At 40.6% G+C, this 26,923-nt stretch overlaps 1 protein-coding gene across 6 annotated transcripts in view; it reads right to left on the reverse strand.

Moving 5' to 3' along the window:
• The window catches only part of CDH8 (cadherin 8), a 303,401-nt gene that overhangs the window by 74,502 nt on the left and 201,976 nt on the right, over window positions 1–26,923 (reverse strand). For all 6 annotated transcript variants that reach the window (XR_014792854.1, XM_084860691.1, XM_084860690.1 and 3 more), the window contains one exon: window positions 20,341–20,477. Coding sequence is in view for 5 of the 6 variants with exons in the window: in XM_084860691.1 (XP_084716817.1) it covers window positions 20,341–20,477 (137 nt within the window). In the remaining variant the exon portion in view is untranslated. The remainder of the gene's footprint in view (window positions 1–20,340; window positions 20,478–26,923) is intronic.

Raw genomic sequence — 26,923 nt, forward strand, 5'->3', positions numbered from 1 at the left:
GCAACCAGGCATGTGTTCTGACTAAGCATTGAATTATGACATTCAAGTTCATAGGCCAATGCTCAATCACTGAGCAACACCAGTCAGGCTTCTTTTCTCATATGGACTGATGTATTTTTATCTCTTTATGAAGAGTATTGAGCATATTATAAGCAGATGATTATAAGCACTGTAAGATACACAAAAAGGACCCAGTAAGATTATTTATTCATTCAGTGAATCTATGTCTACCATCCTATATAATAAAGATGTAATATGCAAAAGGTCATTATGCTGTAAAGCATAATGACTGACCGTGTAACGACCAAATCACAGATCAGCAGGAGGGTGGGGCAGCAAGCTACAAGCGGGTGGCAGAGAGCCACAGGAGGGTGGGGCAGCAGGTGGAGAGCTACAGGAGGCTGGCAGTGAGCTACTGGCTATAAGTGGGTAGTGGAGAGCTACAGGAGGGGGCATGGCAGCAAGCTATTAGGAGGCATTAGGGGAGCAAGTGATAATGATGACCAAGCATCTCCACAGTTACCAGCTCAACTGTCACATCAGCCTTAGTGCTTCTGTGCAATAACCCTTACTCTACTTAACATGGGCACCATGGGCATTCGCATAACATTCATTACAGTGTATTGTTAATTGTTCTATTTTATTATTAGTCATTGTTGTTCATCTCTTCCTGTGCCTAATTTAAAAATTAAACTTCACCATAGGTTATGTATGTATAGAAGAATCACAGTATTTATAGGGTTCGGTACTATCCACGGTTTCAGGCATCCACTGGGGAGTCTTGGAATTTATCCCCACTGGATAAGAGGGAGCTATTGTTATATAATTATTGAAAATAAACATTTAATAAAAAAACAACAAAAACTTCCTGTTGATCACCACCTACCTAATATTAAAAAAACAAATGTTTTTTTCAAAACTGTTAAGAGTTTTCGGATAGGGGAGGAGCTGGCCTAGGTCAATCAATCCTTAGCAATTGATGGCCTCAGTCTGAGTATCACTAGGAAGCTTGTTAAATATGCAAATGCTTGGGCTGCAAGTCACACCCACTGAATTAGAAACTCTGAGGGTGGGGCTCAGGAATCAGCTCTCCTGGTGATTGCAGGGCATGCTGAATTTTGGGAAACCTGGGCCTAGAGGTGTGTTTTATGATGACAATGAACTATAGGCTGAACAGAGCCTTGCTACTCAAAGTCAGTTCACTGGCCGGCAATGTCAGTGTCACCTGGGAACTAATGACCAATGCAGAATCAGTACTCCAGACTTACTAGTATTCCCAGAGTTTAACTTCAAGAAAATAACAAAATTCACATTGAATAGATATTTTAGGGATTTCAGGAGTATGGTTAGTTTTTTTTAAATTTTTACATTAAAATTAAGTATTTTTTTTTATTGAATACGTTGAATAAGTAGTGAGGTATGACTGGAAAATGCTTTAAAGCCTTTAGAAAAGACATCAGGATGCTGGGTAGTTCCTAAGCCCTCCAAAGTGAAATAGAAAATACATAAATAAGGCTCTATCTCCAACACAAAATAAATGGCTCATGGAGCAAAGGAGACCTTCATTAATAACACTTAATAATAGCCACTAATGTTAGTGAGCATCATGTTCTAGTGTCTGCGAGCCCCTGGAGCCCCAAAGATGAATCATTTAGGGTCAGCAATATGTAACAATCAAATGAATAAATATACCTAATAAAATTAATCACCCCTTGCAATGTGCCAGGCATGGCACTAAGTGCTAAAAGGGTGGTTTCTCTATGTTAGTCACACAACATTCCTATGATACTGATGCTTTCATTCACATGTCACGAGGAGGGAAATGGAAGCTCAGAAACATGCGGCGACTTTTCCACAGTCACATAATAAATACAAGGCCCAGACAGAATTCAAACAAAAGTCTATTTGCGCCAAACTCCTTCTCTGATGACAGAAGTGCGAAAAGGCATTGCGAGGCGGTCAGGAGGAGTCGGTTGAGAAAGAAATGGGTTTTAGACTCAACTCAAAGACTTTACCCAACATCATCACTTGCCCTATGTTTCTCCCACAAATGGTCCCAAATTAGCTTTTGGAAAGTAAAAGGAATTACTACCATTCATAACCAGTTACTGATGCGGCATAGGAACCATTATACATGACCACAGATGTGTCAGATAAATGTCATTTGTCTCAACACCAAAGTACACCAGACTATCTTCATAGTCTGTTGTTTCATGAACTCTGGGGGGGCGGGGTGGGGGGTGGGGGAGACTGACACATTTCTGGTGAATATAACCAGTGGCATGACGGAGACAAAAAGATTAACTGACCTAAAGTAATTCTTAGTTCTTCAATGTTCATTTTAATACAAGGAAACAGTTCCCTTCCCTCTTCACCTCACAACATAAATATAGGTACAGATCTATCTATCTATCTATCTATCTATCTATCTATCTATCTATCTACCTACCTACCTACCTACCTACCTATCTATCTATCTAAATACCTCATCCTGGTAAAAGTGTAACAAATAGTTTCCACGTGAATCAATCAACTAATATCTGTAATGTTTTTAAAGCAATAGGGTAACCACAAAAATAGAGAGGCTCTTATTGCCATCCTAGGAAAATGATTGTCTATATCTCATTTTATCTTGTTTTCTATATTTGAAAAATGGGCCCAATGATACTTGCTCTTTACAGACCTCAGAGCAATGCTGTAAGAATTAATGAAATATGTGTAGAGACTGGGGAGGGAGGGGATGTGTGGGAGGGAGGCAGGGGGGCAAAAAAAAAATCAATAAAATATGTAAAAATAAATAAATAAATAAATAAATAATAAATAAATAAATAAAAAAGAAATATGTGTAGAGAGCTGTAAGCTAGATGAATGAAGAGACCATCATTGTTATTCTACTGGATTCTTTACATAAAATCGCCAGTACAACCAGGACCCAACCTTTGTGAATAAGGCAGATATAAGTAATGTAATTTTTAAGGAGGTCTTTGTTGTTTAAATCAAGTACTTATATCAGCAGCTTGACTTGGTAAACCTGGAGACATTTAGCTGAGTAATTTTAGACTCAGCACTGGCATCAAGATTGAGCCTATGTAATTGTATTAACCAATATCACCTCAATAAATTAAAAAAAAAAAAACACCCAGAAATGAGGGGATGGTAGTTGGTGTTATTATTACTACTATACTACTATTATCTGGGTTAGCATATTTTATTGCAGTTATTACTTTTCTCAATTATTTTATTTAAAAAATTAGCCCTAACCAGTTTGGCTCAGTGGATAGAGCGTCGGCCTGCAGACCGAAGGGTCCTGGGTTCGATTCTTGTCAGGGGCATGTATCTTGGTTGTGGGCACATCCCTGGTGGGGGGTGTATAGGAGGCAGCCAATTGATGTTTCTAACTTTTTGTCCCTCTCCCTTCCTCTCTGTAAAAAATCAATAAAATATTTTAAAAAATTAAATTACAGTTCACATTCAATATTATTTTGTATTTGTTCCAGTTGTATAGCATAGTAGTTAGCCAATCATTTGCTTTACTAAGTGTTCCCCCTGATTTTTCCAGTACCCAACGGGCATCATAGATAGTTACTGCAATATTACTGAGTATCTTTTCTATGCTGTAATTGACACCCCGTGACTTCTGATCTGTACTTCTCAGATTGTGAACCTCTTTCACCCCGTCCTTCACCTCTCCTCCCCTCTGGCAACCCTCACTCTGTAAAGAACTCATACAACTCAACACCAAAACAAACAAACAAACAAGCAAACAAGCAATCCAATTTAAAAATGGGCAAAGGACCTAAGTAGACACTTTTCCAAAGAGGACATGCAGATGGCCCATGGACATATGAGAAGATGCTCAACATCACTGATCATCAGAGAGATGCAAGTGAAAACCACAGTAGGATATCACCTTCCACCTGTCAGATGGCTGTCACCCATAAATGAACAAACAAATGTTGGAAGGATGTGGAGGAAAGGCCACCCTTTTGCACTGTTGCTGGAAATGCAAATGATTACATATATTTCTAAAATGGAATGGGGCATCCCCAAAAGAGTGGCTTGAAAAATATGGAGTGAGAGCAATGGGCGTTAGATGTGTAATTACATCTCGGTGGCCTGATGCTCTGACCCTCTGCCTATTCCTGGAGGCAGGGCTGGTCCCTGGAAGGGCGCATCTGGCCTGGTCCTTCGAACAGCAGAGCATCTCTCTCTGGCAGTAACGGGATGGGTCCTCTCAGCCTGCATCCTCAGACACTCCCAGTGCCCTAGGCCTGCTCATCTCTCTCTCTGAAAGAGTAATCCCAGGGATTTGGCAAAAGGCAAGTCTTGGTCTGGCCTAAAACAATTTTGTCTCTTGAGAAGGCAACCTTATTTGATGAGCTTCTGAAAATGTATTGTACATGATCATGTCAAAATATTTCCTTTGGGGCTAACTTTGGTTTTACTCTGTTCTTAACAACCATATATATATATATATATATATATATATATATATATATATATATATACTCTATACTTACTTATATACACTATTCCATTAATCCTGCTAAAGATGTTATATGTATTACTTCTTTTAATATCCACCATACAGTTTATAAGTGATAAATTGTGTGTTTTTTTTAAATATGTGTTATTGATTTTTTACAGAGAGGAAGGGAGAAGGAGAGAGAGTTAGAAATATCAATGAGAGAGAAACATTAATCAATTGTTCCTGCACACCCCCCCGCCCCCCACTGGGGATGTGCCCGCAACCAAAGTACGGGCCCTTGACCGGAATCATACCTGGGACCCTTGAGTCCACAGGCTAACACTCTGAGCCAAACCAGTTAGGGCACATGTGTCAAACACAAGGCTCGCGGGCCAAATCCAGCCCGCCAGGCCTTGCAATGTGGCCCGCACCGCGCTGTCATCACTGCACTCCGCTGTCAGTTTATGACATTGTCAGTTTATGACTGTTCAGTAAACCATTCGGCCCGCGATTTAGGATGGATTTTAGATTTTGGCCCCTTCTCTGATTGAGTTCGACACCCCTAAGTTAGGGTGATAAATTGTTTATGGATGTGATAAAAAACTTACTATATCTCAACTAATTACTTCCAATTAATTAAGAAAATAAATGCCTTCCTAAGGCAATAATTTTTATAACAAATTTGGTCTCGGGGCCTCCTCGTACACCTGAAATTATTAAAAACCCCAAAAGATTTTATTTCCAAACACTTCTCTAATTGGGTTATATCTTTCGATATTTACCAATTAGAAATAACAATTGATTACTTAAAACATCACAATACACAAGCACACATTCCATTAGCCATTGAGCAATGGTGTATCAACACATCATGTAACCTTAGCAAAACTCCACTCTCACTTGTGAGAGGAAAAATTAAAAAAAAGATAGCACCTCAGTATTATTATCAACACATTTTGACCCCATGGAACCCATGAAAAAAATCTCAAAGACGTTATGTCTCTCTGGACCAAACTTTGAATTTGCCGTCTTAAAGGATCAAAGCCTTTTACTGCCCTAATCCTGCCCCATATATCCCAATCATTCTCTTTTTATTATTTATTTTCTTTTAAGACGAGGCACTGTGTTAGGTCAGCGATTTTCAGCCAGTGTGCTGCCAGAATTTCTAAAACATGCACTACCTGACCTTTTAGTCAGGGGCGCCGACCTCTTTCCCCTTAGATTGTCAAATAAAAACATGGCAACCGCCAACACAACAATAGCCAACTGGTGTGAATGAGGCAAAATTATACCTATTTCATTTTTGTCAGATAGGCAAAAAAATAGAACATACTTTTCGGTGTGCTGCAGAATTTTAGTAATTGGTTTAACTGTGGTGTGAGATGAAATAGGTTGAAAATTGCTGTTAGGTGCAGTATACAACAATAGAGAAAAATGCCATTATTCACACCTTAATAAATGGTAAAATCCAGGCTTAGGAAGGGTGATTGCTTTGCCTAAAATCAGTTCACAATCCCATATCTGTCTGTCCCCAAAACTGTGCTCTTCGTTACCATGCTTTCAATCAGCCACTGAAGACCCACCATGCAGAGATAATGAGACTGTCTCATCTCACCCCCATTCTAAAGCAAACCCGGAAGTCCAGGGTTACAAATATGACAGCCCAAGAATTGAGCCTAAATTTCCCAAAATGTACCTCTTAAAATCAGATGTTCCTATTGCACTGAATAAAATCAACATGTTACTTTATTCTATTATTTATTTTTATGATTTTTACCCCCTGATTTTATAGGATAGATAGAGCATCGGTCTGTGGTCTGAAAGGTACCAGGTTTGATTCCAGTCAAGGGCATGTACCTTGGTTGCAGGCACATCCCAAGAAGGGGCTGTGCAAGAGGCAGCTGATCGATGATTTTCTCTCTATCCCTCTCTCTTCCTCTCTGTAAAAAATCAATAAAATATATATTAAAAAAATAAAGACTATAAGATCTGTCAGCTTTGGGCACATGAGAAAAATTGTACAAAAATTCATGTTTTTCAAATAATATTTGCCCTCTTCATTTATCTGTCACACAAGAAACAAGGAGCAGAAAGAGTTAAGGGTTTGGCATTAAACCTGGTGGATTCAAGACTCAGTTGATCAGATCTCTGACATTACACATATTGTCCTCTCATTTCCCCGAATTTTGCTTCACACATTCCTGAAACAACGTTCAGGATCCGTCCATCACAAAGTTGTTATGAGGACTGAATGAGACAAGTGTTGGCAGACAGTGACAAGCATTCTGCCTGGAATTAGGTAGAATTTCAAATTTCACTTTCTTTTATCTCTTTGATTGTCATGCCAGACAGTTAGTCAGTTTTGCAGACAATAGGGATCATCAGAGAGTAAGCAAAGAGCCCGCAGCTCTTTTTGCATTCATGCAACTTTCTTAACTCATGATTCTCATATACCCAAAACACAGGGAGCTTATGGGGCCTATCTGAAACCAGAAGATTACCGCAGGCACTCAGTCATGTGTTCCTGCTGTCTACTGCATGTTGCTAAAGCAACAACAGAAAGGTTCTCATGGAAATAGCTGCTCATACAATGGAGGCTACCATAACAGACTCAGATCAATTCCCTTCCTTTTTTAACTAACTTCCTTCCTTCCTTCCTTCCTTCCTTCCTTCCTTCCTTCCTTCCTTCCTTCCTTCCTTCCTTCCTTCCTTCTTTCTTTCTTTCTTTCTTTCTTTCTTTCTTTCTTTCTTTCTTTCTTTCTTTCTTTCTTTCTATTTGTTTTGTTGTTGTTTTGTAAATCCTCACCCAAGGATTTTTTTGTTGTCGATTTTTACACAGAATGGAAGGGAGGGGGAAAGAAAGAGAGAGAAACATCAATGTGAGAGAGACACATTGATTGGTTGTCTCCTGCGTGCACCCCAACTGGGGCTGGTATTGAGCCTGCAACTTGGGTAACTGATTGGAATTGAAGCTGGGGCCCTTCAGTCTGCAGGCTGATGCTCCAACCACTGAGCAAAACTGGCCCAGGCTCAAGTCCCTTTTTTTCATCACAAAATTCCCAAAACATCCTGGGTGGATCCATGCTATTCCCTTTCTTGTAACATCCTTGCTTTCCTTCTTCACTGGTCACAAGGTAGCATTGAACCTGGCTGTGAAGAGTCCTGGAGAAGGTGTTTCACAGAACTCACATCTTCCCCATGTGTGTTTGGTTGCTTTCCCCTTTAATTAGGCAATGTGACAGTAGTCTAGCCTCCACTCCAGAAGCCCGCCTCCAGTCCTTTCACAACCTGTGACCCGAGAGCCCAGGAGAGGTGAGCAGAAATGATGAACTCACTAATGCTTTGTCTGTTTCATCAACAATTACTTGTACTTCACACTAGTACAGTAGTGACTACTGTATTAGATCTTAAGTTTCTTTAAGATGGACATCACTACCCGGGACAAAATCAATCATTCCAAAGACAAAGGCAAAATAAAGACCCTAATCTGGCACCTCCCATCTTCACAAAGGTCTCTTATTTATATGCTAGTGATCATCAGTGGCCTCTCTAACTGCCTTGTTAAACCCATGTCTGCCCGATCACTTCTGATGAATATCCAGATAGTTTCAGATTCATTTTAGGTATCAGGTTCCCTGAGAAGTCACCAGTTTCTGTCTTAGATGCTTTTTATACATCTTCTCGAATAAACAAATGTCGGTTTCTATGGTATTCTTTGGAGTTCAGGCTTCCTTTGTAACTGCTACATAATTATATTGGAAATGTGAAAAACAGTTCAGCAGGAAATCAAATGCTGGCTCAGTGTGGGTATTTTTATACCCAGAGATTCTCAAATAGGCGCGAGCGAGGACATGTGGGTACTGTGCCTAATACACAATCTAATGACAAGCCTTATTTCAGAGCCAGAAAAGGATTCCTGCAGATTTTCTTTACAGTGTGCTCGAGTGGTTTATTTGTTTGTGCTGCACAAACCAGTTAAATGAAGCCGAAGACGGGAAGGGTTCTAAATGTCAGTGTCTCTTAAACAGCAAGCTCATCGCAGTCCATCTGAAAAAAACAGATGACGAGGCTTGTATCGTTATTTCTATTGTTGAAAACAGATATGGAGAATATATGTGTATGCATCATGTTATTATTCTAATAAAATAATGGTATCTGATATAAATGATAATGTAGTAATCAATATATTAATATAATCTATTATAATGTATATTAAAATATATACCTATATGCATTTCATATATGCATATGTATTACATATATATACTAAGAGCCCGTTTGCAGGAAGATTCCTGAAAGCTGCTGCCACGGCTTTCCCTCTGGCAGCCACCTTGCTTTCTGCTTTCCCTCCCTCTTCCTTCTAAGCTGTCTTCAGTCTTCACTCCGCCCTCTCTTGGCATATGCAAATTAACCACCATCTTTGTTGGGTTAATTTGCATACTCACTCTGATTGGCTGTGAAGGTACGGTCAATTAGCATTTTTCTCTTTTATTAGTGTAGATATATGTGCATGTTCACATTCCCTACATTATCCAAGTAAGTTTTAGCTCCCTATTGGTTATTATAGTTTCCTTTTAACTAATAAATAAATATATTAGATTGGCCAAGGAAACTGTTGACTTTCAAGCAGATAGTTGTTGATGAAATCTGGACTGGGATTCATCTATGTTTGACTACAAACTTGAAGCTTTTCCCTCCCACACTTGCCATCCATGGTTTTATTCCAGGTCTTCCTTCTCCAGACTACTATTAAGCATTCACTGTCAAATTATATCAGCGGGTGTGTGGAGCAGACCTCAGCACATCTCAGGATTATCTCAGCGGAGAGCAGGAGCATTCAAACTTCAATATCAGCGCTCCATTTAGACTTTCATTTCTTTTTAATTTAGGACCTGGAGATTCTCACAAGTCCAAATGCCTCTGGAACAGGTCATTCAAGAATGCAAATTTTCAATAAATTGCCCCATTTGGACCTCCCTACATTCACCACGTTCAGTGGCTTCAGTGGGACGAAAGTTTACCAATCATAACTCATTGCGTTTGAACGTCTTCTCTAAAGCATTAGTTGAAGAAAAACCATCAACACTTCAACTGTGGAAGTGATGGGTAACCTTTTTGTGAATCAGGGCATGTCTCAATAGGAACTAGACCCTCATTCGAAAGAGAATAGAGGCTAAATGCTCAGAAATGGAGCTGAAGAGTCAGACAAATCTAGGATGTGATCCAAAACTCATCCTCCTAGATCTGGTGAGCTTGAATATTGGCATTTTTGTGTGTTTTTAAAAATATATATTTTATTGATTTTTTTTTTTTAAAGAGAGGAAGGGAGAGGGATTGAGAGTTAAAAACATCAATGAGAGAGAAATATTGATCAGTTGCCTCCTGCACACCCCCTACTGGGGATGTGCCTGCAACCAAGGTACATACCCTTGATGGGAATCAAACCTGGGACCCTTCAGTTTGCAGGCCAACGCTCTATCCACTGAGCCAAACCAGTCAGGGAGGCATATTTGCTTGATTAGATGAAAGAACTAATGGTCCCCACATCTGGAACTGTTGTATGAAATATGATAAAGGGCATCATCCATCAGGGTGCAGACTAACTAACGCCCTGCCCCCACAAGTGAGATGGCAGCAAGTTACATAGTTTGCATTTCAACCACCTGGCTGGAGGGCCACCTGACCTGGCCCTGGCATGCCTGGTGGGTGGGGGTGGCTAACAAAATTGAGACCTATTTTCAGCCGCCGGTTCTAAGCTAGGGATTAGGGATCCCTGTAATGAGAAAGCACGCTGCATTTTCAATCTCCAGGCTTCGCTGCTTTGTAACCTGCCTCCGCGTGTTCAATACAGATGAGATTAAATGACAAACGGGCTTGTTGGGTCATGAAGTGTGCGCTGGCATGATTCAGGGCTCGCCTCCAGACTCGCAGAAGTGGAGAGAAATAAAGGTTTTTTGATCAGAAGCCTGGCTCCTTGGGAAAAGACAGAGGGGACCTGAGGCTCCATTCTACCAACACCTTCCGCGTGGTCTCTGACTCCCAGAGCTGGTTAATATTCTATGGGCATCCTCCCCGGGAAGCACAGCCAGTGCCCCACAATTCCCCTACAAGGAGCGGGCCGTCGCTCCTGCCCTTTCTGTGCCAGCTTCAGTCACTCGGGAAAGAATGGCTTAAAACCAGGGAGCCGTAAGCCCATGTGCCTGTCTGTCTGAGACTTTTAACACAGAGCTGAGTGGGGTGCATAAAAGCAAAGACCCTTTCAGCCCACCCACTAACAGAGTCTGTTTGGAGTCAGAAGTCATCAGGGCATTGTTTACTGGGATTAACACATGATATCCTTTATTCATTCCTTCATTTAGCAAATATATGCTGTATTGGGAGCCCTAAGCACTGGGCTAGGCTCCCAGGATAAAACGGGGATCAATCAATAATAAAGCAATAATAAAATGTTTCATAAAGGCAAAGACTTTACCTATTTTTCCCCCTTAGAAATCTTTAGAAATGGATTCTCTTATCCACTCGGCTCTATTGTTATACAACTATTAAAAAGCAGAAATGTATTTTCAAAACCACAAGCAAATAAATGGTTATTATGAGTCTCAACCAGTCATCTGAAAGAAAAGAACAAGGGTTTGTGAGCACCTATATAACAAAGGAACCCAACCCAGCATGGGTGTCAGGAAATAATATAAGTTGAAACAGTTACATTAATACTTATGTAATGGAAGTTGTTGTGGCATTATAAGTGAATTAGTAATGCAACACAAAATGGTACTTAATCTGACATTCTAAGGAATCCACAGTTAACCAGTTGATGGCTGCTAGATAGATCACATCTAGTCCTTTCTTCCAAACAGGTAAGATACTGAAGCACAGAATTCTGATGCACATGTACCATCTTAAAAATAAGATTCTGGAAGAATGGCTGTGAGGTACCTATGTGTAGGCTACAGATTGCTATTTACTTCTTGGCCATGCAACTGAGGGTTAGCATCCCTGTTGGAAATAAATTTTAAAAAAGAAAAGGGTGGCCATAATATTTCCAACTCCTCCCATGGAGAGGTGACGCTTATTTCTCCACGCCTTGAACCTGGTCTTGTTAGTGTCACTTGTTCTAGCCAATCTGAGATAGCCAACGTGGTGTCATTGGCATCTTAGAAAGTGCATCTCAACAGTCTTTGGCTGCTCCTAGCAAGGTGAGCCCAGCTTCCTCATAGAACCAAGAGAAATGCATGTTTATTATTTTTTCAGCCACTACATGCTGACATGGTTTGTTATGCTACATGAGGGAACTCATACAACATAGAGCAAAATATGAGTACTGTGGTCCCCTTTCTGGAAAAAATAGTGAGAAATGAATGACAAGTAGAAAGTTTAGCTGTTGGACAAAACTGGGGATGTGAGAGAGAGGAGGCACCAGGTTTGGCCTGGAGGAGGACAGAGAGGGGGGCGGGGGAAGAGGAAGGACTAATGACTCCTTACTATAAGCCAGGCTCTGTGTCATGTACACTGCCCGGATGATCTCTTTGAACTCTCACAACCAACTTCAAATACAGCAACTGAGACTTAGAGATGATGTAACTTACTCAAGTCACACAGACAGCATATGTTGGACCCAATACTCTGGCTGTGACATGTTGACTCATAGCTTATATTTTTAACTAATAGTCACTGCTGCTTATTGAGAGCATGGCGATAACAGTGCCTGTGACCTTGACTTTGGGTAAGAAGGGAGCTCTTGAAAATTATGAATGTGGCCAAGATATTGAGGACCAATAGAAGAAAGAAGTCTATTCTACTGGATACGTATCATCGTAGAAAATTATACTCCCAAAATAATCTCAAGATGATGCTTCCTAAACAAACCCATCATTTGGAAGATCCTCAGAATGAAGTTGGGTGATTCTGCTGATAACAAGGAAGTCCCTGTGGGGCATATCTCCTTTACTTACATAAAAGTGATAAAAAAATAATGTTTACTATATAATTATTATTACAATAATATTGCATTAGATTTATTATCCAAACATTTACTCTACATTAGGCATGATATTAGCACTTACGTAGATTCCCTCTTCATCATATGTCTCTAAAGGAGTATCCGAATTTTACAAATAGGGAAAATGAGTCACAGAGAGAAGTTAAGCAATTTACCAATGGAATGAGTGTGGATAAGTGGAAAAGATAATGATTCAATCCAAGCGATCTGACTAACTTAAGTCATTCACTTAACTTCTATCTTACTCTCTGACTTCTAGACTGATCATCTGCATATCCCCCCCCCCTAAGTCTTTATAATAATTTCTCTGTCCCTTAAGAAAGAAAAGCCTGAAGATAAATCAACCTAATATTATCTGATCTTTTAAAAAATATATTTTATGGATTTCAGAGAGGAGGAGGGAGAGGAGAGGAGAGGAGAAGAAGGTGGAGGAGAAGAAGGAGGAGGAAAAGGAGGAAGAGAGAAAAACATCAATGATGAAAGAGAATCATTGATCAGCTGCCTCCTACACACCCCACACTGGGAATCAAGCCCACAACAGGGCATATGCTATAACCAAGAATTGAACCATGACCTCCTGTTTTATTGGTTGATGCTCAACCACGGAGCCACTCCAGAGCTGGGCTAATTTTTATAATCTTTTCAAACATTGAAAGCCTCCCCCCCCCCCCACTTTTATCTGGTACCCTCAAAACCTGGAGATGAACATTTGTTATGAGTGGCCAGTTTTTTGCAACTTGCACCTGGAAACTTTGAATTACTGTTTGCTGCTTACCTCCTTTCTATGCTTTGTCTACTGTCATCTAGAATAACAGTTATTGTTGAGGTTTTGGGGACAGTGGTTTAAAAACAGAATACGAGACAAGGTGTGGGGATAGAAGCCTCTTACCTTCTGTCTTTTTCTGGTTAGAACCAGGGGCTATTAGTCATAATGACATCCTAAAGGAATTCCTGGTTACAATCTATATCTCCGATCTAAATCTGCACGCTTTTTCTGAGATTTAAAGGTGATATAAGTAGATTACAACAAAAGGGGGGCAAAAAGAGAAAAAATGGAGAAGTTGTGTGTGTGGGGGGGATATTAGTAGAATGGTTGCAGAATGAAGAGACAATAAGGAAGAAACCCCCAAGTCAAGATACAAAGGACTAGAGCAGCTGTGCAGGAAGTAGGCACTACCAATGTTCTAAGATAGGGGTGTCGAACTCAATCAGAGAAGGGGCCAAAATCTAAAATCCATCCTAAATCGCGGGCCGAATGGTTTACTGAACAGTCATAAACTGACAATGTCATAAACTGACAGCGGAGTGCAGTGAGGACAGCGCGGTGCGGGCCACATTGCAAGGCCTGGCCGGCCGGATTTGGCCCGCGGGCCTTGTGTTTGACACATGTGTTCTAAGAACTCCCATCTGGGTCACCCCCAGAATGACATTCATCTGGGGCCTGCAGAGTCATCTCTTTGGATATGGAATGGCACTGGCTCTAATTCCTCACAGTGGGAGCTGTGCACTGGATTCTAATCCCTTTGTCAGGAACTGGGAGCTTCCCTTTCACTTCCCCATATTTTACTTTCCATTTCTCATTATACTGAGTGGCCAGATTATTAGATGATTATGCGTTCAGAGATCATAATAACCTGGCCACTCAGAATACTTCTCTTGATTACCTCATTTATTTGATATCAAAGATACTATAAATCACACACCTGATCAGTTTTCCCCTTTGCACTGGCTGTTAGAAAGCTCAAGGCAAATAGGTGGTTGATCTCCAGCAAAAGTCTAGAATACTTTTGGTACCCATCTGAGATACAAATACACTGAGTGGCCAGATTATTATGCGCTCAGATATCATAACAACCTGGCCACTCAGTGCATATCCCTTATTGTTAAAAATATTGATCTTTTTCTTCTCTGAGGTAGGGGGCTCTTGATAGGAATTTGCCACATGCCTATATTTCCAAGAAAGTCCTATGGGTCCTATTACCACAGCCTCTCTGATATTTGGGAACCCCTTAACCATTCCTGGCCCTACATCTCACTGTTTGCCTTAAGCTTTTATGACCCTTTCTCTTCTGTGAGAGTTAGCTAGCAGTTCCCTTCATGTGCCTCTACTCAGTCTTACACAGGGGAATGGAATTGATCTTAATGGAACTCCAGTCCTGATGATGCCATAGGCAACAAAGAGAAACAGGATCTCGATATAAAATTTAAAGTCCTCAGTTTACTCGGGCTCTTCAAGAATGTGCCTGCTTCATCTGAGGGCCTTGGTCAATCTACGTGTCTGCACTAAGGCCAAGAGGAAGGTCATTGAACAGACATATCAGCTATGCAATGAAAAAACGTAACTATCCCTAGCAATTACACACGGGCCACGAGTGCCAATTTTGCTGAGGAGAGGATAAGGAGTAACATATAATATAGGCCAAATCAATAGTATTAAACTAAGCTGTTAGTTAAAGCCCAGGGTCAAGGCTGTATTTACAACAACATCCGCAATTTATTCATCCATTTCTAAAGGTATGGATGACATTTGAGCTACAGGATATAGCACCGTCACTGTTAATTCCCAGGACACCCAAATTGCACAGAACAATTCTAACTCCCATTACACAGATGATAAGACAGAGCAAGGAAGGAGAAACTGACTGCCCAAAGTTATTTGGCCAAGACACGGCTAACGGAGGCCAACTCTAGAACCTAAGCTTTCTCTAAATAACGAATGAACCATAAAGAGGTGCTTTTCTGGAGTGTCCTGGGCTGGACAGAACATTTATTCTGGCAACCGGGCCCTATGCCAGGAAGAAACATTCCTTAAGTGCCATCAAACTGCCGTTTTCCCTGGGAGAGTTAACCATCATTAGCAAATAGCTTCATTTGCAGCGTTGTGTGCAGCCCACGGTGGTGGGTCAGAGCAATGCATTATCACTAACTGAAAGAGATTAATTGAGTGGAGAGTTACATGCTTCCTGCTTTAAAACACTTGCAGGTAACCAAGAGTACTGTGCTTTCTGTAAACGCCATTTGTCTGCTTCAGGTACCCCGTGTCAGTGGGTTTCTCCACCTCCCATCACACAATTTCTCTGGGAAGAACACCCCGGAATTGGCAGTCAGTGCCTCCACAATGCCCCTGCAGAGACTATTCTAGGCAAATTGACTCCCCAACTCCCCCCTCCTCCCATCTCCTTTCTCTCTCCTAAGCTTGTGCTTGTTGACTCCTGGAAGTATCTCTTAGCAGGTCTTACCACCTGCTCCACCTAAAGGAATCCTGAGTGCTGTCTTAGTTTGAATCTCAGCTCCATGAAATGTCACCTTGTCAAGAAGCATCACAAAAATTACAGATAAAAAAGAACAGCTTACCTCTGCCTCCCTTCCCAGTGTTGTTCTAATATACATCTGACTGGGGGTGGGGCTTGGAGAGGAGGTGGGAGGAGCCTGTGAAACGTGGATTCTAGAATCCCTCCCTGCCTTGAGAGTGCTATTCTGAGAACAGCTGAAACTCATTTGTGTTGGTTTTTGATAGTCTTCCAGATGATGTGAATAAGCTGGGTAAGGTAACGTCTCTGTGATCTTCACTGAAAAATGCTATCCCCTCCAATGCACGGCCCTGAGCTTTCTTTTCCCTGTTGCTCAGTTTCCTCATCTCTAAAATGAGAACAGAATTTCAGCCTGACCTGTTCCACAGCTCAGCTCTGTCCACTAGGCCAGTGGTCGGCAAACTGTGGCCTACGAGGCATATGCAGATTTTTGGCCCCTTGAGTGTGGCTCTTCTACAAAATACCATGTGTGGGCGCGCACGTACAGTGTGATTGAAACTTCATGGCCCATGAGCAGAAGTCAGTTTTTGGGTCTCAAATGAAATTTCAATCATTGTATTGTTGATATTTGGCTCTGCTGACGAATGAGTTTGCCGACCACTGCACTAGGCAACATCCCTACCCTGGGTCACAAACATCAGAACAGAAGAGCCAGATTGAATGCACATCTGTTCTTTCCTCCAGGGCATGCTTGACACTGTCCCTCCCCCTCCCCCTTCTGCTTAGCACAGAACTGCTTTCTTCACTTGCTTCTGGAAGGGGTGTGAGTGTCAGATATTCACTTGAAGCGGGAGAGGGCAAGGGAAGAAGATACATAGAAGAGAGGTTTCTTCCGGGGAAGGCAGCTAAGAGCACGGGATCTGCAGTTAATCAGTATGCGTACCCATCCTGCACCCCAACCCAACTCTTGCTCTCTATAAAAATGGGGTACCTTACCTAACCTGTGGCTGAGTTCCCTCGTCTGAAAAATGCATATAACACTTCCACCCTATCTGGTTTGACTCAGTGGATAGTGCAGGGGTCTTCAAACTACGGCCCGCGGGCCACATGCGGCCCGCAGAGGAGTCTGATCCGGCCCGCCAGGTTTTTTGGGCAGTGAGCGCAGCCGAGGTGTTACAGTAGGAATTAGTAGTTCATATAGTCCGGCCCTCCAGCTCTCTGAGGGACCATGATCTGGCCCCCACTTTAAAAAGTTTGAGGACCCCTGGAGAGGGATTGGCTTGTGGACTGGAGGGTCCCGGGTTCGATTCTGGTCAAGGGTTCAATTCCCCAGTAGCGGGTGTGTAGGAGGCGGCAGATCAATGATTCTCTCTCATCATTAATGTTTCTGTCTCTCTCTCTCCCTCTCCCTTCCTCTCTGAAATATATATATATATATATATATATATATATATATATATATATATATATATATTAGTACCTACTTTCACAGAGTGGTGTGAGAATTCAATGCATCATAGGGCTTCTCTTCTGCTTTTTTGGTGGTAAGTTAGTCAGCTAAATGTACCTTAAACCTTCACCACTGAGGTAAACAGCAACGGCCCTACACCACAGCTGCAGAGGATGGGGTTGCTAGAGCAGAGACACTTAGCAGAGATATGCTAGCTGTGCTCAACCTCTTGTTAACACGTGGGCTTCGAACCGCCAGCTCCTGTAATGAGATGTGCCGGTTGGCTGTGACGGCAGGCTAGATCTATTGCCAATGAAACACTTGGGCAATGCACACAGCGGAGCATCTTGCCTTGGTTAAGTGACTCTGACACAAGAGGATAAAAGACAATATCTTCATCCTCATTAAGAGATAACAGATGGACTTCCCTAATATCCATTTTTTTAGCCTAATTTCATTTGTTTAAATCTTTGCCTGATGAGATGGCGTTCTGAGAGTAATTTTAAATTGTTCTGCCTGGAACAAATATTTCTTTAACTTTATTAGACCCTCTCCCTAAGGGGTTCTGTTGTCCTGGGTGGTTTTAAATATTCATCTCATCCAAATACAATAAATCTTTCTTTAATAATTTTTTTCCCCAAGACCTGGTCTGTGGCTTTGCAAGGTAAATATTATGTGACGAGCTAAATAATAAAACCAAGTCAAAACAAGTTATAAGCTGTTTTCTTAGTAATTACAATTTTTCTCAAGTTCCCTGTGGTTGTATTAATTCTACTTCTTTTCATGATTTAGACAAAGATGACTTCATTGTACATTTAAAGCTTCTAAATTTATGCCCACCTCAGCTAATACTTCATAGCTAAAATATAATATAAAGTTCTCTTTTGTACGCTTATTTTTCCCTTTTCCAAGGAAGTTACATGCAAACATTTTTTTTAAAAAGCAGATTGCTATCTAAGTTTATAGTTTCACATTTCTTGAGACGTCAACCTCCTGAATTAACCTTGCTTCTTGGCCAACTCAAGTAGGGTGTGTTCAATATACAGGACAGTGCTTAAAAGTAATTACTGCCTGCCTCCAGTAGAGAAAACGGCGATCCCTCTGAGCATTTCTAGAAAGCTCTAGACCAGTCTAAACACACAGGGGTTTTTCTCAGAGGCTGAAGGTGACAATGCAGTGTTTGTAAATGACAAACCTTGGTCACCTGTGCCTCTCTAGATGGGTGAACACGGCTAGTGAGTCAAAGCCACCAGTGGTACACTGTGTCTGCTTCATCCCTTCAGGTCACAAGGGGACACGAGGGCACTCAAAAGCCAGGATAAACACCCAAGGGTCCAAAGCTCATGCCTCTCCAGGCCCATCAACTTGGTATTGTCAAAGCAACATATCAACCTGATGGCAGGTTTAGCGCCTGCACTTGAGGTTGCTGTAAGAAACACATCCTTCTCTCTTGAATCTTCACTTTTTCACCCAGTGATGTATTTTATTTTTTATTTTATTTTTTTAATATTATTTTGTTAATCTTCATCTGAGGATATTTTCCATTGATTTTTAGAGAGAGTGGAAGGGATGGAGTGAGACACAGAGAGAAACACTGATGTGAGAGAGACACATTGGTTGCCTCTTGCACATGCCCAGACCAGGGCTGGGGGATGAGCCTGCAAATGAGGAACATGCCCTTCAGTCCACGGGCGGATACCCTATCCACTGAGCCAAACTGGCTAGGGGTTGTGTGTGTGTGTGTGCGTGTGTGTGTGCGTGTGTGTGTACGTGTGTTTTAATGTTCCATGGAGAACATTTCCCCACATCTCAGAACAAGAAACCCCATGCCCTTCCTAAAGGTCTAGATTACTTTTATCTGCATGAACAAACTGATCGTGTACTTCAGAGATATTTCCCCTGCCTTCACATTGACTGTGAAAACAAAGAGCAGATTGTAGAGAGAGCAAAAGTTAGGTCCCATCCCTGCAAGTGTCATCGACACACATGTTGTATGTTTGCCCGTGAATTTCGCTTCCTGTCAGTTTTCATTTCCCTATTCAGATTCCCAGCTCCCTCAAGATTTTAATGCTGCCTTGAATTTCTGTGACCAGCCCCTTTATGGGAAGAAGAGATTTGGATAATATGCAGGATATGCTTTCTTTAGAAATGAAATGAACTGCATGTCCCTTTTGCATGTTTTTGCATAATAATAAAAATGTAAGACAGAGTGCAAGTTCTCAAAGACACTAATGTCACCAGATAGCTGTTCTTTGGAGACTCAATAGTAGTGACATTAAGTGCAATCAAAGAAGCGTTAGGCACAAAAAAATGGACAGAAAGACCAACATAGGTTATTTTAACAAATCTGGAATGTTTACATTTTTGCATGTTATTTATGAAAAAAATTGTATTGAACATATAGTTTTAGACAGTCTATAATTAATGTGTAAAATACATTGAACTCTAAAAAGCAAAATAAAAAAACCATCTATAAATTCATCTCTCCAAATTAACATGTATTGATAGGATGAGGTCTCTGTCTATATTTTCTGCCTATATGTGTGTATGTGCATGTGTGAGGCTCAAATATGTGAGCGATAGTTTCTATATTGTATATAACCGTGGTTGGCAAACTGCAGCTCAAGAGCCACATGCGGCTCTTTGGCCCTTTGAATGTAGCTCTTTCACAAAATGCAACGGCCTGTGCAAGTCTACTTTGAAGAAGTGGCGTTAGAATAAGTTTAAAAATGTGGCTCTCAAAAGAAATTTCAATCGTACGTAGTACTGTTGATATTTGGCTCTGTTGACTAATGAGTTTGCCGACCACTGGTATATAACATACGTTAGTGTCTGTTTTAATTATAGTGTATAGTTCCTGAGTTCTATTTATTACCCACCCTTTCATACTAAATCTTCCCTCATATTTTAACATGCACAACATTGTTTCTTAATGGTGAATAACGGGTATAGGTTATAATAATATTTGGATATAAGAATGTTGCAACCTTTGGTAAGTTAACCCAATGTAAGTTATTTCTTGCTGAGGCGATTCATCAAAGGCTCCTTGGGAAAAATAAGAGAGTTTCCAATGCCATGCTCTCTAATCCAAACAGGGACCCTTGATCACGTGATCACGAGGCATAAAGCGCACCCAGTCACACAAGGAAAATAACGAAACCCAGGCACTTACTAATTTCAGTAGCAATGATCGTGATGTTGTGCCATACACTTAACTCTCTGTCAAGCGGCGTGGCCAGCGTGATCTTGCCATCATCTGCATTAATGTTGAATTGCCTCTCCAGGTCAGTGTGCCGGTCGATGGAAAACCTACAAAACAGATAGACCTGTAATCCACTTCCATGCTCACGTGATCCAGGCAGCCCCCAGCAGACCTTTAGTCATCCTCGGAGAGCCATCATCCTGAAGCCAAATGAATTGGGAGACTCGGTGGCATCATTATTTGCAAAACAAAACGACTGGACGAGGCACTAGGAACTTGATAATCACCTTCCAAGGAGTAATTAGCTACCTATGCAGCAAGGAGGTCAGACATCCCGCCACCGGTTTCAACGGGTAGCATCTTCAGAAGTGGATGTTGATGAAGAGTTAATTGGGCAATCCATCACATTTATTGGACAGCTTATGGTAATTAGCAGTTGCCACAAAATATCATCTAAGAGGATAAACTCAAGCTCAGCGCAGGATGGGGCCGGGCAGTGGGTAGATTATGGCAGTTCAGAGGAAATGGGTGTTTGTGTTAAACTTCCATTGGATCAGAGACAACATGTGTGGATTCATTTTTGCTGGTTTGTTTTGTTTTTATTTTAGGTAAAGTATATATTTAGGCTTTCTATCAGTCTCTCTCCATCTGATTTATCACTGATTCTCCAGTAATAAATTTTAAAAGTTGGAAGAGCTATTTTAACTGATTTATACTACTAGATTCCATGAAATTAAATATTTTAAATGGACTTGTTATTGAAAAAACTTTTGGATAAGACAGTATTATGTCTAGAGCTAACTGCTTCTCTGGTGTGCTAAGTATTAAAATTACATAGCAATTAGTTTTCCATAGTATTTATCAATATCCACATTATAAATCAAGATCTGTGCTTTCCCTATGAAATGTCAGATATCAGAAACACAAGGTATAACTAGAAAAATTGGCCATAAGTCAGCAGTGGAATGAACTAAAACAGGATAGAATAAAAGCCAAAAGAAGGGCATTGTGAACTGAATTTCTGTGTCTCCCTGCAACTCATATGCTAAAATCCTAATTCCCAATGTGGTAGAATTTCCAAGTAAGTCCTTTGGGTGATAATTATAATTACATTAGGTCCTGGGTGTGGGACCCTCATGATGGAATTAATGCCCTTATTTTTTTTAAAATAAAGAGTTGACACAGGGTTCCTCTCTTCCTGCCAGTGAGATGGCAGGAAGACAACCACCTGCAAAGCAGGAATCTGGTTTGGAGCCCTGGTCTTGGACTTCCAGCATCTGGAACTGTGAGAAATACACTGAGTGGCCAGATTATTATGATCTCTGAAAACATAATAATCTGGCCACTCAGTATATATATATATATATATATATATATGGCCCAGTGCATGAATTCGTGCATGGGTGGGGTCCAGCCAGCCTGGCCAGGAGAAAGGGACATGGGCGGTTGGCCGGCCTGCCTGCTTGCTGGTTAACCTCCTGGTCGAGGGGCCAATTGGCATATTAGCCTTTTATTATATAGGATATACACTGAGGAGCCATATTATTATGCATTCAGAGATCATAATCATCTGGCCACTCAGTGTACATTGCTGTGGTTTGGGCCACCAGTCTATGCTATTCCATAACCACAACAGCCCAAACTAAAACAAAGGTCATGTACAATCCCATTTTAGGAGGAAGGACAGCCGGAAGCCTTTATGGTTAAGGTGGCCTCCTAAGAAATGCCCATGACATCTCTCCATTCATTGCTACCCTTGGACCCTAATAAGAAACCTGGTTTGCAGGTACTGGTGCTGGGCATATTTCATTTTTTATATATTTTTATGAACATTTATTATATAAACAAGTTTAAACTAAGAATCTAAGGGAAAAAATAAATTTCCCACAATTTTACAGGTACAGTTTTGTATTTTTAATATTTTAGTGGATTTCATTTCAATCAGAGCTCATTATGCATCTTTTCTTATTTCTGTATATCTAGTACTTACTTGTTTCTATATCTAATTGTGACAACAGATGGATGACAAGATAGATAGATGGATAGATGAGTAGGCAGATACATAGATAGATTCATAGATAGATAGGTAGATAGATGACAGATAGATTATTCCTTTCCCCCTTTAACGAATTCTTTTTTGTTAAAAATAGTATCCTTATCCTTTATATCAGATGCAAACACCAGGGAAAAAGGCATCTATGTTAAATCCTTCACACCAAAGACAAGCATCATTTAACAGTTTGGAATAATATTAAAAAGCACTTAATTTTATTGGCGATAATTTATTGCTAAATTCCTTGAGAAAATATTGTAAAATGAAATTATAACTCCTGATTCAGTGAAGAGCTACAAAAGAACACTAAGAAGCTGACTTACATCTATATACCAGGCATTATACACCTACCCACACCTTACCCCAAGATGCTTAGAGAAATTCAGAAAGGACTTAAGAACCCAGAGGCATATATATATATATATATGAATTAACAGTGTTCTGGACTGAATCCTGAGCCTGAGAAAGTGCTCACTGCAAAGCACCTCCATCTGTTGTATTACAAAAAGGAGACCAAAAGCCATTTTTTCTGGGGGGTCATTGATGAGACCAATGAGGTCCCAAGTTCAACTGTAAAATAACGTGACACATATAATGTGGACTCTGACTCTTAAAATGGCTACAAAATGTCTGGAGGATTAATTATCACTTTTGCATCATAAATAAACTTTGCAGGTATCGCTGGACTGTAGTAATTTTATTATCTCACTGCTGATATTTCACACATTCATGCATCAACCCATTTCCCTGAGGTCATAGCAAAGGAGAATCAGCCTAATCACTGGTCTTCATGGAACCCAAATCCGAAATAGGCTCCTTGGCGATTTGATGGATGTGCAGTAATTGTCTAGAACTTATGGCCCCGAGGAAGCACTGGGACAGTGACAGGGTTGCGGATGGTGTTTGTTTTTTTTAAGTTGTTTGCTGAATTTCTTATTTAAATTTGTATCATGCATACTTCAAATTTGGAATAAACTCTATCTCCATTATTTATTTATTTCTATTTCTGGGATAATTAATACATTCACTGAGCTTGAATATCCTTTTTCTTTAATAGATTTTTATCGCTTTCAAAGAGGAAGGGAGAGAAAGAGAGAGATAGAAACATCAATGATGAGGGAGAATCATGGATTGGCTGCCTTCGGCATGCCCCCTACTGGGGATAGAGTCTGAAATCTGGGCATGTGACCTGACTAGGAAATGAACCATGACCTCCAGGTTCATAGGCCAATGCTCAACTACTGATCTATACCTGCCGGGCTGAGCCTCAGTTTCTTTGCTGGTCAAATATGAAATACCCATATACTGGGGCGAGTGGAGGGATTGTGAAGACTAAAAATAAAGCACAAATCAGTCCCTGGTACTTAGCAGGCAATGAAGACATGTTCATCATCATCATCACCATCATCACCATGGTTCCATTACATGGAACTTTCACGAACTTCTCTACCTGAGAGGGCACCTTCCTTAACATTTTATAACTAGCATAACACTGGGAAAACATTTGGGTATTACTTAACTCCCATAACTCTAACAGAGGCATTGTCGTTTTTTAAAAGTTCTAGCTCATGACAGACTTTATGGGGTGAGTCACAAGAATTTATAAAATCGGCTATAAATACAGCCCTTTGGTGAGATCAGAGGTAAGAATGTCATAATATTGTAAGATTACATAATGGGAGGAACCTGATGGGGGGAAAAATGACTTTGTTTAAAATTCAATTTAAAACCTACCTCAACTGTTTCACAGAGCCCCTTGCTGCCTGAGTAGACAATGCACACATTTTATTGCCTAATAGACTTTAGGACGAAGGCTCCCAAGAATTGCTAAGCATGAAATTCAGTGTTTATCAATAAATTGGCTGCCTCCTAAGCAATCACTACTGGGGATCAAGCCTGCAACCTGGGCATGTGCCCTGACCGGGAAACGAACCATGACCATAAAATCTTAATGAAGTCAACAAGCATGACTTAAGCATGCATTAAGCACCAAATATGTATCAAGCACAGTGCCTTTTCCTTCTGCCAGGTAACATTTGTTAAAAAAATTATATAGGTTTCATATGTATTCTATACAACAGCATCTGTACAGTGTGTTGTGTGTCCACCAGCCCAAGTCAAGTCTCCTTCCATCACCATTAATCCCTTCTCTACCCTCTTCTCCCTGCTACCATCCTCTTCCATTTCCCTCTGGTAATCACCGTGCTGTTGTCTGTGTCTATAATTCCCCCCCTAATCTCTTAGGGCAGTGGTCGGCAAACTCATTAGTCCACAGAGCCAAATAGCAACAGTTCAATGATTGAAATTTCTTTGGAGAGCCAACTTTTCGAAACTTAAACTTCTTCTAATGCCACTTCTTCAAAATAGACTTGCCCAGGCCATGGTATTCTGTGGAAGAGCCACACTCAAGGGGCCAAAGAGTCGCATGTGGCTCAAGAATCGCAGTTTGCCAACCATGGTCTTAGGGGAAAGACATAATTTGGCAAGTGACACTAGAAAAATATCCCCGAACTCTTTGTGGTGTGTGTCTATCCAGTCTTCACCCCTTTCAACATTATCTGTGACTATGAGTATCTTCACAGAGCATAGATTCCAAGCTGAGAAGATGATAGGCAATATAGGATTTCATAGTTCCCTTCTCTCTACTTCTTAGCTCTTGGCTCTTGGCTCCTCTTCCCTTCCTTAATTAAGGATGTCCTTTCTATTAGTCTAGTGTTAAGCATTTGCCAGAGTTTTGAACTTTTAAGAAAAGGACAGAATGTTTGGTTTAGATATCATAATATCACATTAGATAGCATTTTGTACTATAGTTACTCAGTAACGGATTAGTGGAATGTGCACACATTTGTTAAGCACGGATTGTTATTATGTGTGAAACACAATGCAAAAGAAATATGACGAAAAGGATTACATGGGATAGAACAGGAGTAAAACAGGAAAAAACTAATCATTATTTCGATTCCTAATGTATCTGCTGAAAAGCTCAATGCCTTCTAATTTATATCTTACAAGTCATTGCATTTATAGCTCCTGTATTGATGTTTGCATTCTAATTCCTTCAAAATATGCATATCTTGGATTTGACATTCCTTTGCAGAATTACTTAAGATGCATGAGAGGAAAGATCTTGTTTGGAGAAAAGCTGAATTCACTTTGGAGGGTGATCTTCCAGCCACAGCAAGAAGAAACTTCTTATTAACACAGTGGGAGGTGGCATGTGAAAAAAGTGGGCTTCCTGGGTCATGCTAACATCAATGCTAATGATGGAAGTTTTGGAAACAGACATTCTTGGTCTAGCACAAAAAGTATATTCTTTAGAAACCGCAGAGTCCTTGATAACTAATGTTCACAGAAGCCCTATTTCAACTTTCTCATTGTATCGCAACAAATATCCAGGTTTGCTTTAATCCGACTGTTCCTCTTACATTAAGTGGTATGTCTCAGAAGTAAATGGTGAGGACTTCACCATTTTACTCTGTGAAGTAAAGGCCACAGATGCAAGGAAATCTCCCACCTAGATGCTTAGCCCCTTATGTGGAGGCTCCAATGGAGCCTACAGTACTCTGACGGTGAACTCAAGCTGTTGGCACCGCTTGCTCATGGAGGGTAACTTGCAGAAACCAGAAGTACATTTAAGAACATGTCACTGGTGCAGTGGCTGAGAATACATAGAAATGCACAATTGGATTTTGTTGTATTGGGCGAGAGCACCCTATTCTGTATTGCTGCTGCTACTGTTGATAGTAATGGCAACTTTTATTGAAAAAATATATTTATTGATTTTTTTTGCAGAGAGGAAGGGAGATAGAGAGCTAGAAACATCGATGAGAGAGACATCGACCAACTGCATCCTGCACACCCCCTACTGAGGATGTGCCCACAACCAAGGTACATGCCCTTGACCGGAATCAACCTGGGACCTTTCAGTCCACAGGCCAATGCTCTATTCACTGAGCCAAACCGGTTTTGGCAGTTATGGCAACTTCTTACCTGATTAATAGGTGTCCTCAAATAACACAGCCCAACTATTTATATTTCATATCAAAATATGGCTCAAAATCTCACCCTATGTGTTTATGAGTTATATTTTGTTATCAACATCCAAATGTGATAAGTACATTCATTCATTTGTCCATTCATTCATTCATTCATTCATATCATCTTCTACCTCTCCTCTTTCTACTCTCACCCCCAACACTACCTATGTACAGAGGACTTCTGACTCCTGCTCAATTAGTCTTTCTTGGTTGAGATAAAGAACATTCATTGTGATGATGTAAAGAACATTTTTAAAGAGTTCTCATGTCATTTTAAGTTTCCAATGTCAAGTAGTATCCTGTTTTCACTGCCAATGTCTTCCCTGGCACACTATATAAGTTAAGATCTGGAGCAGACACAAGCAGCCCCACTGGTTATCTTAATAATCAGATAAAAAACAAGACAGGGTTTAAAAAAAGTGATTCTGAACTATATTTTTGCCATGGAAATATTTGTGAAACA

This window comes from Pipistrellus hanaki (assembly GCF_964339955.1).
Source record: "Pipistrellus hanaki genome assembly, chromosome: 15".
Taxonomy (NCBI): Eukaryota; Metazoa; Chordata; class Mammalia; order Chiroptera; family Vespertilionidae; genus Pipistrellus; species Pipistrellus hanaki.